Here is a 16,543-nt window from a genome sequence, read left to right as displayed (position 1 = left end):
CTTTATGAGTTATTGGAAAGAAAAAAAATGCTTGGATTCTGAGTTATTGATTTGGTTTAAAAGCCACTTCTAGGTAATATGGAAATATTGTGATCTAGTACATTTAATTTCTTAAAAGTTGTATCTATTTTGAGAATTCTTTTAAATAACAATAATTAAATAACTTAATTTTTTTTTCAAAAATAGATAATTTTTTTTAGAAATTAAATGTACTAGAAGGATGATAATATTTTCTATATTTACTTAGAAGTGACTTTTGAACTGGAATCAATAACTGAGAATCCAAATATTTTTTTTCCATTAACACATACAAAAATATCTTAATTTTTCTTACAGCCGCAAAAAATCCAGCATGAAAAATGTTGATCCAAGTTATTTGTAGCAGTCTTTCAAATAAATCAAATTATATAGTATTCCATCTATTTTCAAAGAAATATATTAAATATTTCAATACAAAAAAGTAAATAAAAAATATAAAAAAATGAAAATAATTGGAATCGCAATTTTTTATTTTTTTTACCACTGGTTTGGGAAAAGCTGCAATTTTTTTTTGCGATTTTAGACTGAATTTTTTGCATTTGGTTAGTTTTATAAATTTAATTATTTTTTTAATATTTATAAAAAATTCAGAAAAGAACCTGTGCTCTTCACATACCAATATCTATCATCCGAGTATTGATTCATCAAAGGATAAAAAAAAAACCGCTAATAATGATGCCTATTTTTGCATTCTTTTTTCAAAGATACAAGTAACTAGTATAGAATGAAAAATCGGAATCAGAATCAGAAGAATCGGCAAGAATCGAATGAATCGGATTAGAAACTTGGATTTTTTTTGTCAGAAACTTGTTTTGTACTTCAAAAAAGAAAAAAAAAATGATAAAAAATAACTTTAACAGAAATTTATGTTTAAATAAATAATTAAACACAAATAAACTACTCATACAAATATAATATAAGCATTAGAGAGTTCAACATTAGTCCAATCAGAAAGAAAAAATAAAATAAAAAATAAAGATAAGACTATGATCAACAGTGGTCTCAATTATGATTAAAAAAATATATAATTTAGAATATACGTATAACCACAGAGTTTACTATTTTTTACTTCGGACTAAAGATCAATACGTGTGAATGGTTTCAGACTGTAGTACAACTGTACAAGTGCTCACCGGTTTTTTTATTAATAGAAATAAAATAAAATAAATATTTAAAAAGAACACTACTTTAAGTTTTTTGCGAAAACTAGATAGATCGGGTTCTGTAAACCCGTCCCACCAGATGGGTCCAATTGACCCGTCCCGGTTAATCGTCGTTAATCCTTAACCAGCATCACGGAAAAAAAAAAAAAATCCTAGACGGGTTTAATGGTCCCATCCCCCTCCGTAAAAAAAAAAAAAAAAAATTACGGACGGGTCCTCTCAACCCGTCCCGCTCCGTAAAAAAAAAAAGGCTTACCTCTTCCTTTGCACTAACCTAATGACGCCGGTTGATGCATATATTGCAAGATGTTGGGTCTTGCATATGTGAAAAGTGTTCTGTTGTTTGCTTATACTTCATAGATGTCGGATGTTATTTGCAAAAGAGTTTATGAACTTTTGGAGTCTTGAGGGGCAGAGGAATTTTATACCATGTTCAAAGGCCTGGCTTCTCATTCCAATCCCTTATCTTGCACTAAGGCCAAGGTTTCTCATTCCTTCATGCTTGCTTTTCAGGGAAAGTCAGGTACAAGTTTGCATCATTTTGGAATAGAAATCACACCTACCGAGCTTTACAAAAGGCTGTCAAGAACTACCACGCGATGTTGGAGGCTGAGAAGCAGGTACTCTTTATGCTAGGAAGTTTGCAAAAGTGGCAAAATTTGTATGAAGTTTCAAAAAGTCCTTTGTTTTCAATATTTCCGAGGAAGTCTACCCTCTTTAGGAGGGTGATTTTTCTGTGCTATGTTAGAAGAATTCACACAAATGAAGGGATAGAATTAAATGCGGAATTTGGGTAACCAACTGATTTTTTTTTTTTTTACGGAGTGGGACGGGTTAAGAGGACCCGTCCAAAATTTTTTTTCTTTTTTTTTTACAGAGTGGGATGGGATGCTTAAACCCGTCCAGAATTTTTTTTTTTCCGTGATGTTGGTTAAGGTTTAATGATGATTAACCGGGACGGGTTGTGTAGTCCCGTTCGGTGGGACGGGTTAACAGGACCCGATCTACTTAGTTTTCGCAAAAAAAAATTAAAGTAATGCTCTTTTTAAATATTTATTTTATTTTATTTTTATTAATAAAAAATTCGGAAAGTGCTCAACCCACGCCATTTCTGTGGTTGTGGGTCCTGCATAGTATAAAATTTAATGAGATTGAATAATATCGGTAAAAATTTTATTAAGGGCCCCCTCTGCAGTGGATGTGGTTGCATTAAATGGCATGAACCCGGTTCATTGACAAACCTTCCTCCTTTCTTCTCTACTCCGTTCGTTTGACTAAAATCAAATTACCCCCAAATCAACTCCGTCATTCTTCTCTACTCCTTCAGTCCTTCTAAAAAATCGCTCGAAACGTTAAGAATCGATCGCAAACGTCAAGGATCGGTCCCATACATCAAGAATCAGCGAAGAATTGCTTGACTCGACCAGTTTTAACCGGTTTTTTGCTAAAGAAATCACAAACCGAGAAACTCGGTCCAAAATCGGAGCGCCGGCGGCCGATTCCGATCCTACTCGGCCGATTTTTCCTTCTAAGGTAACTACAATGCCCCGGAGCCAGTTCACTAGCTTATCCTTTATCTTTTCCTTTTTGTCTAATTTAAACTTCAACAAAGCTCTCTATATATAACCATCTCAGTCAACTCTACCAAGCATCCCCCAGCACAGAGCTAATTCACTTTTAATCACCCCCCACCCACCCCCGCCACACACAGACAAACACACGCCAAAAAAAAAAAAAAAAAAAAGAAAAAGAAAAGAAAAAAAGAAAAAGAAAAAAACAGAGAGAGAGAGAGAGAGAGACACTCCCCGCAATCGGAAATACATGGCAGAGTCAGCTGTGGGCTATGTGTTGCGAAAGCTTGCTGATGCCTTGCTGAAGAAAGCTCAGGAACTTCAAGCTGTGAGTGGCCAGATCGAGCAGATGCAGAAGGAGCTTCTCTTGATCCAAGCTTATCTAAGAGATGCCGATTCAAAGAGTAACAAAAATGAATCGGTAAAAGAGTGGGTTAACCAAGTCAGAGACATTGCCCACAGAATAGAAGATGTGATTGACACCTTCCTGGTTGAGATTCAAGAAAACCATCCAAAAAGTCCTCCCTGGTACCGTAAAATTTGTATGTGGTTAAAAATTAACAAGCTGAAGCTGAAGCTGAGTGGCGACCTCGAAGAAATCACAGAGGCTCTCAAAAATATTTATCAGCTTCGAATCAACTTGGGAATTACGATTCTGGGCGCTGATAATGAACAAATTGGTCCGGTACCTTTTAGGCCAACAAAACCTACTGATGTTGATGATTCAGAAGTTGTGGGCCTTGAGGATGACAAGCGCAACATTATCAACCTGCTGCTCGATACAAACATTTCAAGGCGGATGGTGCTCTCAATTGTGGGTCCTGGCGGTCTTGGGAAGACAACCTTGGCCCTAAATGTATTCGAAAGGTTCACATTCTCTCTTCTAAATTTTTTTTTTTTTTTGGGTGTAAAGAAAGTAATTTTTGTGTGGAACAATCTATAACAAGAAAATTGCTAAATCCGAAACCAACTAGTTGTTTAGGAAGTCAACTGTCCAAATTTAATCCTTCGTCTAGTTTTTATTTTTCCTTTCTCAAGAAGTGATGAAATACTTCAAATCTTCATTCCTAATAGCAATCATTTACCTTGCATGTAACCGTTATACCAAGAGCAACCTGCCACGTATTTTTTTAATGGTGAACAAAATCCAGCATTTTCGTTCCACAAAAACTTATACCTAACCATTCATTTTTCTAATCACAGTGCGGAATTGGAACGACATTTCGGCTGTCGCATATGGGTGTCCATTTCTCAAAAGTTCAATATAAATGATATCTTCAGAAAAATTCTTTACTCAATCGAACCCACAATGGAAAAACAAAATCCACCCGTAACTGATGAGAATTTACAGGCTGAGCTTCAGAAATCCTTGACCTCCAAGAAGTACCTAATTATCCTTGATGATGTGTGGAGGGATAGTGATTGGGAGCAATTGAAAAAAGGATTACCCGATCGAAACAATGCCAGCCGCGTGATAATTACTAGCAGATCAGTTGATGTTGCTCTTGCGGCAGATTGCAATACACAACCATATAAACTCCGTTACCTAAATGATGATGAGAGTATAGCTCTCCTTTTCAGAAAGGCTTTCCAACATCATATACAACCTGAGAATTACCCTCGTGATCTCTTAAAAGTTGCCGAAAAATTAACAAAAAAATGTGGTGGGCTACCTTTGGCATTAGTTGTGCTAGGTGGTATCCTCTCAAGGAAAGAGCGCAACTACACTGCTTGGAATACAACTGAGGAGACCATGGATTGGCACGATGAAGATGGGAAGAAGTGCTCGCAGGTCCTAGCCATGAGTTATGAAGACTTGCCTTATGAATTCAAACCATGTTTTCTTTATTTTGCTTCTTTTCCAGAAGATTATAAGATTTCGGGAAAGCACGTTAAAAGCATGTGGATGGCTGAAGGGTTCGTACCGAAAGATGGTGCTAGAACAACAGAGGATCGAGCGGACAAATGCCTTGAAGAGCTAGTGCAAAGGTACATTCTTTTTCAGTTCAATTTTTTAAGCTACTTATCAGTAGATCTCATCCAACATTATTCCTTTCTAACGACTCCACTAAATTAAATCACTGTCTTGTACACACATGGTTGAGGATAATACCAAACAAATTTTATTTTATATATATAAGAAGAGGAGGGATCAAGTTACAACAAGTTACAACAACCAGCCTTTACATTTTCAAAATTCAAATCGTCGATCCAAACCGTTAGATGTGATCTCCACAATAAAATGTGCTTATCAAATTTTACATTTTTTGGATTTTTTTACTATTTATTAAGATAGGTACAAAATTCAATGATCTGAATTTGACTAGTTGTTGTACCAATCTTAATAAATAGTAAAAAAAATTTCAAAAAATGTAAAATTTGATCTCCAAGCAAATTTTATTGTAGAGATCACATCTAACATTTTGGATTGACGATTTAGACTTTGAAAATGTAGAAAATGGTTGTTGTAACTCAAAAATTGTTGTAACTTGATCCCTCCTCATATAAGAATATTTGCATGAAATTTAGTATGTTTTAATGCATACAGGTCAAGGATTGTACCTCATAGAAATACTTAATTTGTAAGATATTCTTTCTGTTATATATGTTGGTGCTAAGCGATTAGTTGGTATCTCTTAATACATAGTTAGATATTATTAACATTTAGCTAGATATTATACAATTATTAGTGTGCAGAATAGACGACTGTGTTGAACAAGAAAATAATTCGATACTAAACCATTTTTAGTTTTATTTTTTTCTCTTGCAAATTGCAAGTACAAATGTTATTTATTTGTCCTTAGTAAGAGTACGTATATATAATATACAAATGCAGTTTCCGAATGTGTGTGGGAATCACCAAATGGTAATAATTGGTGAATTCAAAGGCTAAAAACAATAAGCTTACGCTGAGACGTACGTACCTGGATTTTATTGGTATGATTAGCGGGTTATGGACTGTTGTGAATAAATCAATTCAGACTGTGTAGACTATTCATAGATAGGCAAAATTTTCTAATTTTTTTGAAAAATATTTTGTTAAAAAATATTCTTATAGACCAACATATTTTACAAAAGAATATTTTTAATGGGATTTTTTTTTAAATTACAATAATGTTCATAATTTAACTGGAAACTACAATTCAATTGAAATTCAATGAGTGACGAGGAAGAGATCTGAGCACATACTAACATAAATTAATTGGCTTACAAAATTAAGTAATAAAATTGACAATGACAACACCCACCCGGAGGTGAAGAAAAAGGGAGGTCAAGGATATAATTTGTATTTTATTCTCTTATTTGATTGATCTTGTCTTCTTTCGTTACACTATAATTTGAAGAGTATTTCCTCAAAAAAAAGAAAAATTGAAGGGTAAAAAAAATAAAAACTTTAGAAGATTACAGTAAGTCAAAAGAATAAAGTCTTTGTCTATTAAATTTTCAATCAAATAAAAACTTTTTATGAAATTTTCTCTCGTCTTACCACTTTTCCTTTGCCCTTCATCCAATTAAACAAGACATAATAGTAGATCTACAAATCCATAACCGACAAAATTTTATTTTAAAAGAGTGAAGCTGATAGAGAGATTGACTACTTTACTTATATAAGCATATGAGGGCATATGTTTATATGTTATTTTTGCATTTTTAATGTCCAAATAATCAATTTGAAGTACTCAACATGTTCTCCATATTAGAATGTGCTTCGAAACCAAAATTTACATTTTTTGAAATTATTTAATTATTTTTTATGAAATTTTTCAAAATAGTGTTTTTGAATACTTTTTATTATTTTTAAAAATATTTTTTACCATGTTAAAACCCGGTTTTGAAATTTCTAAAAACATGGTGAAATTTTTTCAAAAAAAATGTAAAATTTGGTCTCCAAACACAATCTGATATGGAGAAATTTTGAAGCAAAGAGAAATATGTTTGGATAATAAAGCTGAGTAAAAATTCCGGTCCGTTAATCTCGGTCCAAACTTTGGATCTGAATCATTGGTTCCGATTCTTCTAGTACATCTAAATTCTAAGGTATTCCATCTATTTTTCTATATTATTTAATAATTATTTCTAAAAATAAAAATTCTATTCACTCTTCTCGTTTGTAACTCAAACCAATGATCTAAAAATGAAAATCTTTGGATCGTGAAATTTTTATCAATCTAAAATTTTGATCGGTAAAATTTCGTCCTTCTATGCAAAAAAAAGTTGAGGAACTCTTGATCTTTCTCTTTTATTTTATAATATTTTCTATAAATGAAAAAAATCCTTTCTAACGGATGGGTTGGCTTCTATGTATTGTCTTTTTGCTTGTCTAGGTGTTGTAATTATTGGGTTTTCTCATAAGTTTTTTTTGACAGTCTACTTAATAAACTGGTAATGACTATTTTATTTTATTTTTTTTTTGTTTTTTTTTTGTTTTTTACTATTTTACTGCTAACAAAAAAAGTGGAAATAGGTGCCAAATCCAAGCTTTGAACAACGCTTTACTTAAACATCTTTAAACATCTTTACTGACAAAAGCCTCAAACTTTGCTAAAGTTATTGCAAGTTATACCTGTACACTTTATAAACAAATCAGTAAAAGAGAATTAAATTAAAAAAAAATTTGCAAGTAGGCCAAGTATTTTAGAAACGATTTGGATTTTTTTTCTCAACACACTGGTTATTATTATTTTTTTTTATCGTCTCATTCAAATAAATGGCAACTTGCTTTAAAAGAAAAATAAAAAAAATAAATAACCACATGATAATTTGCACAGGAGTTAGCCCTGCTAACTTTAATCCAGAACTGTTATGTTGTTAATATTTTGTTAAAAGATGAAATGTTCTAACAGACTAATAATCTAAGAACTTTATCTAGTTGTGTCACACCCCGAGACAACCCGTCACGTATTTACACGTAAAGCGTGTGCACATCACATACATTATCAATAATAAATACTCATGCAATATTTGAAAGTCAAATAAGTCTTCTAACATCACAATTAATTGAGTACATAACACACATTCAACATGAGATCAAGACTAACATGGCAAACAAACTGATAATTGTCATGTTAATCAATGTATCCACTTTAAAGAGAGAACTAAAGTTTAATTAAAAAGAAAATAAAAAGAAACTTGAGCCATCTACTCGTTGACCTCCGGATCCGCATCCCTCCTATTTGTGCTCCATGTTGGCCTCATCATTTCCTGGAACCCACATAAAAGTGGAACGGGTGAGAGATCGAACAGTCTCTCAGTACGGGATTTAGTTCCAGTCCCGAAATTTGTCAAATTTACTTATTAACACAAACATGATATTAAAATTATATCCTCACATGCAATCTTACTAATGCATATATAAAATACACACACACACACAAGCACTAATACACTTCTTTAGTTATCTTTCATGTTTTTAACTGCCTCACTAGGGGGACTCAAACCCCATCAGATCTTGGCTGTGCCACTAGACGGGGACTCGAACCACTGCTAGATTTTCTTTGCCTCACCAAGGGGACTCGAACCACCCCAGATATTGGCATCTCACTAGGGGGACTCGAACCACCACTAGTTCAATTGTCTCACTCAAGGGGGACTCGAACCACCGCAAGATATTGACCCGTGACGGGAAGTCCAACCAACGCCACGTTAACGAGAGGTCCAGTCGGACACTAGACCCAATGTATACATTCCAACACGCGTTCAACGCATATTGGCCCCTTTTCTTTAACTTATCCGTTACTTCCATATTCGTTTCATTAATCACACTAGCGTCACACTCAACGCAACACATCCTATAAGTCTCTTGATCAAATGAACAATCCAATCCTTCCTACTATTCTAAACAAAGCCAAAGGATTGTTCGATTTAATATGCATAATTTCATAAATAAATAAATGCAAGCAAAATGGCAAGTAACAATTTGACAATGTCCAGGAAACCCGTATCTGTTGTTGTGGGGAACTTCAATGTTGTCTTTGTATTTCTCCTTACTTCGACACTCGGATAGACTACGAAACAGGGTTTTCTAAATTAATATTTATGCATGATTCTAATTAAACAAAGTTTGTTGATAAAATAATATTTGTTAATTAAATTTAAAATCTGAATATCATCAATAAGATTCAGACTTATAATCATTACTCTAAAATAAGGTAATTATATTTGCAAATTATTTTTCAAGGAAAATAGAATTAAATCATTGATTAATGAAAATAATTAGACTTATTATATTTTTTACAGTAAAATAATTTTAGGATCCTCGGTCAGAAAACTCTAAGTGTCTTCAGTGAAAATTTACTATTTTAATAAACTAATTGAAATTACTCAAACTAATTGAAAACTGAAGTTATATTTATGAAATTCCCAGATGAAAATTCAAACTGATCTTAGTTACTCAATACTACTAGTATTAATCGGTTAATAATTAAAACAACTCAGTATCTAAACTATATGAACGAAGACATATATGTGTGTGTATGTATATAGGTAGCTAGTATGAAAAACATCCTTTTTTTATTCACTTGCCGAATCCAAAAGAATGAAAACAGACAAAATACAAATCGAAGAAACATTAAGAAACGTTTCGATTATCGTTTAACCAAATAATTTATAAAATTCCATAATTTCTGACAATCGACACCATTACAGATTATGATTTAGAAATTTTATCAGATTAATAAATCTAAGGAATCTTATCAAATACCTAATTTTCAGAAAAAAATATAGTTTTCAAGAAGTTTTATCACATCAATAAATATACGAAAGTATTGACTCTACTTACTAAACACTAATTATTTAATAAAAGATTGAAATACCTTTATTTGAACGTCTTGGGTCTCTCATGAGAGTTCTGATGGAAAGAGGAATTAAAAAAATGTAGAACTCTTTTCTATTAACTTCTGTGGAGATGGCGGAGAGAGAGAAAGATAGAGCACATAGTAATATAAATAGTTTTCTTATTAGCCTTCTGTGAAGAAAGCGAAGAGAGAGAGACGGTAGATGGTGGTTATATCATGTGAAGAATCAGATAATTGAGACGGTTACCCTGTAATATAAATACAGATCATCTATGAAGAGTCACTACTAAATTGTTCCGTTAATATAAATATTCACATATATATTAATCCTAATATAGATATCTCACTGCTGACTATATGTGTTAATTTATACAAATATGAATCATAATATATCCATTCTATTCGAAGTGCCTATTTCCATTTTTTATTATATTAAGCTATTTAAATAAGGAAAGAATTAGGTATCTAAATTATTTTCATCGTACATTGATATAGTACTTCCACTACTTCGTGTTACATTTATTAGCAAACTGAATTTTAAATTGAGTCATACTTAATTTTATTTCTTAATTCACTTGACGTTACATCATTCACCTCTTAAAAAGAATTTTGTCCGCAAAATTCAAATATTAATTAATTGTAGTTGTTTTCAATTACGTGGCGTTACATAATTTATATATATATATATTTCAATTAAACTTTTAATAGATCGTATGTACCTAAAATTACATGACGTTACAAGTTGGGAAACTAAAAATTTGTTCGGTAAATAGTAACTTGAAGGTAAGAATTGCGTCACAATTTTTTTGAAGATGAGATGCATTGCATGTGCGAGATTGTGTTGCCATGTCTCCTTACTATTGCTTCCTTCTTTTTTTGATTAAAGAAGGTCAAAACAGTTAATGTTAGAAATTTCTTTCACATCAACGTAGTCTGTATCATCTGACATACCTCAAACTTTTTTTTTTTGAAGTAGATGCCCGTAGGCTTTAATACCTCAATCTTTCAGTTAATATAAAGCCAGATCAAATATTTTTCAATGCCTGTTCAGAATATCGTGCTTTGAGATTCGTGCATAAAAATTTGAATGGTTCAGAATATTGCTGTAGATATCTGAAACCCTCAGCACACGTGTGCTATGGTATACCAATAACCTCAATTAGCAGTTAAGAGTACAACAATGAGACAGTATCCACGAGGGATACTGTATGTATACCCTCGCGGATACTCCCGTCGTTAATAGAAAAAACATCTTTTTGTTGGTATATTAGTTAGCAGTTAAGAGTGCGTTACTGATAAATATTTTCATACTACTATCTAAATAACAAATTAATACCATGAGTATTAGATGTAGTTTTTAGACCAAAATAAAATATGACAACCATATTCTTAATTGAGGTGGGATCCAATTACACATTTTTTGGTGACACCGAATTATACTTCCGATTTTCAAAGTTTTCAAAGTTCAAATAGGCAATCCAAACTGTTCAACATAATAGATATATTAAAATGTGCTTGCAGATCAAATTTTATATTTTTTGGATTTGTTTTACTATTTATTATGTATTTAACAAAATTGCTATATATTTTCAGACCATTGAATTTTTGTACCCATCTTAATAAAGTAAAAAAATAAAAAAAATGTAAAATTTGATCTGCAAGCATATTTTAACATATCCATCATGTTGAACGGTTTGGATCGACTGTTTGGACTTTAAAATATAAAGTGATAATCCGTTGTCACCAATAAAGGATGTAATTGGACCCCTCCTAGGGGTGCAAATGGATTGGATAGTGGTAAAACCATATATGTATCCGTTTTTATTTTTCAGATACGGATATGAATCGAATATTAATCGGATACGGATACGGATATCCGCTTTTTATAATAATAAATAACATAATTTTTTTCATAAAATATATTAAAATATAAAGTATATGAGGAGGGATTCAATTACACATTTTTTGGTGACACCAAATTACACTCTCCATTTACAAAGTTCAAATAATTGATCCAAACCGTTCAACATAGTGGATATATTAAAATGTGCTTGTAGATCAAATTTTACATTTTTTCGAATTTTTTTACTATTTATTAAGTATTTAACAAAATCGTTATATCCAGACTATTAAATTTTTGTACCCATCTTAATAAATAGTTAAAGAAATTCAAAAAATGTAAAATTTGATCTGCAAGCATATTTTAATATATTGATCATGTTGAACGGTTTGAATCGACTGTTTGGACTTTAAAAATGTAGGGTGTAATCTGGTGTCACCAAGAAAAGGTGTAATTGGATCCCTCCTAATAGTATATATCTATTATTCAGATACGGATAATTAAAATTTAAAACCATATTCGTATCCTATCGGCACAGATATTCGGATATCGGATATCCATATCAAATTTTCGGATACGGATTCGGATACGATCGAATAATATTCGATCCGTTTGCACCCCTAATCCCTCGTCTTCTTAATTAATTGCTTCAGCGTCAAAAAATACCAATATTTTTAATTTTATCCATATAGAAAAATATATAATGTAACATAATATATCTAACTCAAACCAAATTTATATGTAACTTATATATTAGCTGAGTAAGAATTTTTATAATAATAATTTCATCATTTGCAGTTTCCTAAATATATTTTATATTTCTGTCAACGCATATCGGTAATCCTAGTGGGACCTCCGTAAGGAATACCTAATTTTATATATATCTGAGCATTCATCATTTATAAAAACTTTCTTTGGACGAAAGATATAGCCAAGCGTTCATCATTTCTCATTTTAATTTGACTTAAAGAAATACCAACTTATTTATAAACAAATATTTCCCTACTTCTTTGATGTCAATTCGTATGAAAAATATTGTTGTAGGTGCTTGATTCAAGTTACTAAAAAATCATGGAACGGCTACTGTAAATATTGCAATATGCACGATCTTCTACGGGATTTGGCTATCACCAAAGCCAAAGAGGAGAACTTCTTCACCGTATTCTCAAAAGAAGGTGAAGATGTTAACCAGCTGCCTGCTATAAAACCGCGCCGTGTGGCACTGCAATTTTCCACTCTCACACATGATGGTGTTTATTCGAAAAACACTCGTTCTTTACTCTGTTTTGGTTTTGGTCAATCTTCATTAGAGGATTGTGGCTTTAGCAAATTAAATTATAGTGGCTTTAGTCTACTTAGAGTGTTAACCTTGCAGAGTGTAGATATGACCGAATTCACCCAGAGACAGTGGCCGAAGAGCGTGGTACATTTGAGGTATTTGGGTTTAAGAGACTGCCAGATTCCAAACGATTTATTTAAGAAGTTTTCCTTCTATAATCTAGAAACCATTGATTTAAAGGGGTCAAATCCTAAGAAAGGCTCTATTGTTTTGGATGTCCTAATTCCAACCCTAAAACATGTATATGGTAACTGGGATTTCGATTTCCGTTTAAAATGGGATCAACATACAAATGTACAAACACTCAAGTATGTGCGTATAGAGACAGGAATAGGGGAATTAGCATGTTGTATCAACTTACGTACATTAGTGATTTGCTTTCAAGGGAGTATAGATAATGCATGGACTCTACAAATGTGGCAAAACTTGAAGGCTGTGCTGAGAAGGACTGAACAGTTGGTCTACTTTGGTATTCGACAGGTAACTATTGGGTTGCTACCATTTGGTGGTACATCGGACTTACCTTGTCATGGGAAGATACAAAATCTATATCTCGATGGAGAGTGGATAAGAGATATATGTGTTCCAGGTGTTCAAATGTTCCCACCAAACCTTACCAAATTGACGCTCATATGGTCTAGACTTGAGGAAGATCCAATGCCCATATTGGAGAAGCTGCTGAGCCTTAGAATCCTTCATTTAGGCCATGACTCATATGTGGGAACTAAGCTGATTTGTTCAACCGGAGGGTTTCCTAGCCTCGAAAAACTGCAGCTCTATTGGCTGCCAAATCTATGTCATTGGGACATAGAAGAGGGAGCTATGCCCGTCCTTCGTCACCTCAGAATTGATGCATGTGGTGTGCTGACTGCACTTCCCGAACTACAAAAGGTGTTGACTCTTCAAGAGTTAGTAGTAAATAATCCCTCACTTGAGGTACGCGTATCTATGCAAGGAGATAAAGATCTACACAAAATTAAGCATATCCCATTTGTGCGTCTAGTTAGGTGAGACCTCATGCTCTTCTTTGGTTGTAATAAACATTTCTTGACTTGATTGTTGCTCATATATACTTTGCTATTATTTTCATTGTAATTAATTGTTCTACTCGTAATTATTGCAGGGATTGGTGGTTTTGGTAAGCAAAACAATAAAAGGAGACTACACGAAAGAATGCAAGTAAAGACGAACGGTTAGATTTTGAGTCTCAATGATTGTATGTTCCCCTTTTCAGTTTGTTGTTCCGAGGTTGTTCAAATTTTCCTATTTTCTTGTTGTTATGTTTAATTTTGTATAGTCGGTACTTTTCATTTTTATTTAATTTTAATTGTACTCTTTTATTTTGCATGGGTTGTTGTTATTTATTTTATTTATGTAACATGATGAATGATTTCTTTTATCATTGTGAGTATATTTTTGGTTGTAATATTAAATAAGAATTCAATGTGGACACTGCATATGTTTCATTTTTGTTTTCTTTTTGATGATATGAAAATTCATTTTGTGCGACTAGCCATTTGTTACTGTATATCTACAAAGATAGTTTTCTTGGTTAGATTTTTAAATACAGTAATGTTATGATAATATTTGATCATTAATTCCGTAAGATTTCCAGAGTTATAAGTTTGATTATTATGAAATTATATATTGAAGTAGCCCAGGTTAATTGTTATAATTTATACAAATAATGTTCGTTAGTTAAAAGAGTATATTTTGCTAGAATCAAAGAGTAATTAATTATTCCTTTCTTTCTGTTGTACCGTTTGTTTTTTATTTTCATATTTCTTTTGTAAATTTGAAGCTTTATTATTCAAAAGAGGTGGAGCATAATGGCCAGACAATGAAATGGCACTTCTTTTGCTTTGTGCTATGTGGACACCAATATGTTTTATCTTTAATATATAATTCCATTGCTTTTGCTTTGAGCTATATATGTGGACACCCATAAGCAAGGGCGGATTTAGGATTTCTGTCAGGATAGGACACTAATCGGATTCAAACCCATTAACTAATCGGGTACTAAATAAAAGGCTAAACCCTTAGTATTTCTCTGCTGCTGTGCATGAGATGGAGAATTATGAAGCCGGGAGCACTTAAATTGTAAAGGAAAAATATTGAAAAATGAAAACGAAAAATAAGGCACTAATTCCCTGGTCTATCCCTGTCAATGAACAGCCTCAAAGCTTAAGTTCCTAAAAGCCCTATAATAATGCCAAACATTGGCCCAATAAGATCCAATACACAAGTGATGTACAGAGGAATGTCCAGTTTGTTTCTGAAGCAAGGTCGGAATTAGTCCCGCATGATGTACATATAACGAACAAGTGTTTCTGAGTGGTTATATGAGAGCAGCTGAGTAGCCTCCTTTTCAAATATAGCTCGATCCGTGTTTTCAAGGCTGAACCGTTCAGCTAATGAATTTAATACTGTGAGCGCGTTTCTAAAAACATTGGGCCAGCGGTGGGCACACTAAAACAATTAGTATGCGTCTAAAAAATAATTCAAATTCAGGGGCAGGCATTTGCCTACCTCAGACCGTCATGGATCTGCCCCTGCCCATAAGTTTCATCTTTAATTTCATTGCTTTTGCTTTGATGGCTTGAAAAATCCATTGCTTGAGACCATTTAATTTTTGTACCCATCTTGATAAATAGTAAAAAAATAAAATAAAAATGTAAAATTTGATCAGCAAGCATATTTTAAAATATTTATCATGTGGAACGGTTTGAATCGACTGTTTGGACTTTGAAAATATAGGATATAATTCGGTGTCACCAAAAAATGGTGTAAGTGGATCCCTCCTCATATATATGTATATATGTATATAGAGTTAGGCTGGGGTGCTATGGATACCATAGTGGCCTCTATGCTACGGCTCAATATTCGAGTTTTCAAAATCCAAACGGTCGATCCGAACCGTTCATCTTATTCTCCATATTAATATCTGCTTGGAGACCAAATTTTATAATTTTCTGAATTTTTTTACTATTTATTAAGCCACTTTGAAAATCGCTAATCCAACAGTTTTACTGTTTTGTGCAGCCACCGTTGGATCAACAATTTTGTAAAATACTTAATAAATAATAAAAAAATTCAGAAAAATGTAAAATTTGGTCTCCAAGCAGATATTAATATGGAGAATAAGATGAACGGTTCGGATCGACCGTTTGGATTTTGAAAACTCGAATATTGAGCCGTAGCATAGAGGCCACTATGCTATCCATAGCACCCCAGCCTAACTCTATGTATATATATATATATATATATATATATATATATATATAGAGGTTGGCTAAGATCAAAGTGGTAGTTCCTGAGCTTTGGTGCTACCAATTCGTTTTTCAATTTTTAAAGTTCAAAACATCAATCCGAACCGTTCAAGTTGTTCTCCATATTAAATTGTGCTTGGAGACCAAATTATATATTTTTCTGAATTTGTTTACTACTTATTAAGCCACTTTGAAAACAGTTGATCCAACGGTGGCTTCTGATTTTACTGTTTTATTAAGCAACTGTTGGATCAGCGATTTTCAAAGTGGCTTAATAAATAGTAAAAAAATTCAGAAAAATATAAAATTTGGTCTCCAAGCACAATTTAATATGGAGAACAACTTGAACGGTTCGGATCGACATTTTGAAATTTGAAAATTGAAAAACGAATTGGTAGCACCAAAGCTTAGGAACTACCACTTTGATCTTAGCCAACCTCTATATATATATATATTGACTAATATGCTTTCGGTAGCACTTCGGCCGAAGTGCTACCGGTTCAAATTTCAAATTTCAAAATCCAAAAA

The 16,543-nt window shown here is 32.6% G+C and overlaps 1 protein-coding gene across 1 annotated transcript; it reads left to right on the top strand.

The window, feature by feature from the left end:
- Nucleotides 1-2,492: 2,492 nt before the first annotated feature.
- Nucleotides 2,493-14,621, top strand: LOC144554813 (putative disease resistance RPP8-like protein 2). The gene is made up of 4 exons (XM_078303165.1): nt 2,493-3,640; nt 3,977-4,762; nt 12,452-13,753; nt 13,870-14,621. The coding sequence occupies exons 1-4, from the start codon at nt 3,024-3,026 to the stop codon at nt 13,886-13,888; spliced, it is 2,724 nt and encodes a 907-aa protein (XP_078159291.1). The 5' UTR covers nt 2,493-3,023; the 3' UTR covers nt 13,889-14,621.
- Nucleotides 14,622-16,543: the final 1,922 nt, after the last annotated feature.

Source organism: Carex rostrata, chromosome 5 (genome assembly GCF_964058835.1).
Source record: "Carex rostrata chromosome 5, lpCarRost1.2, whole genome shotgun sequence".
Classification (NCBI taxonomy): Eukaryota; Viridiplantae; Streptophyta; class Magnoliopsida; order Poales; family Cyperaceae; genus Carex; species Carex rostrata.
This window is presented reverse-complemented; position numbering and strand designations above follow the sequence as displayed.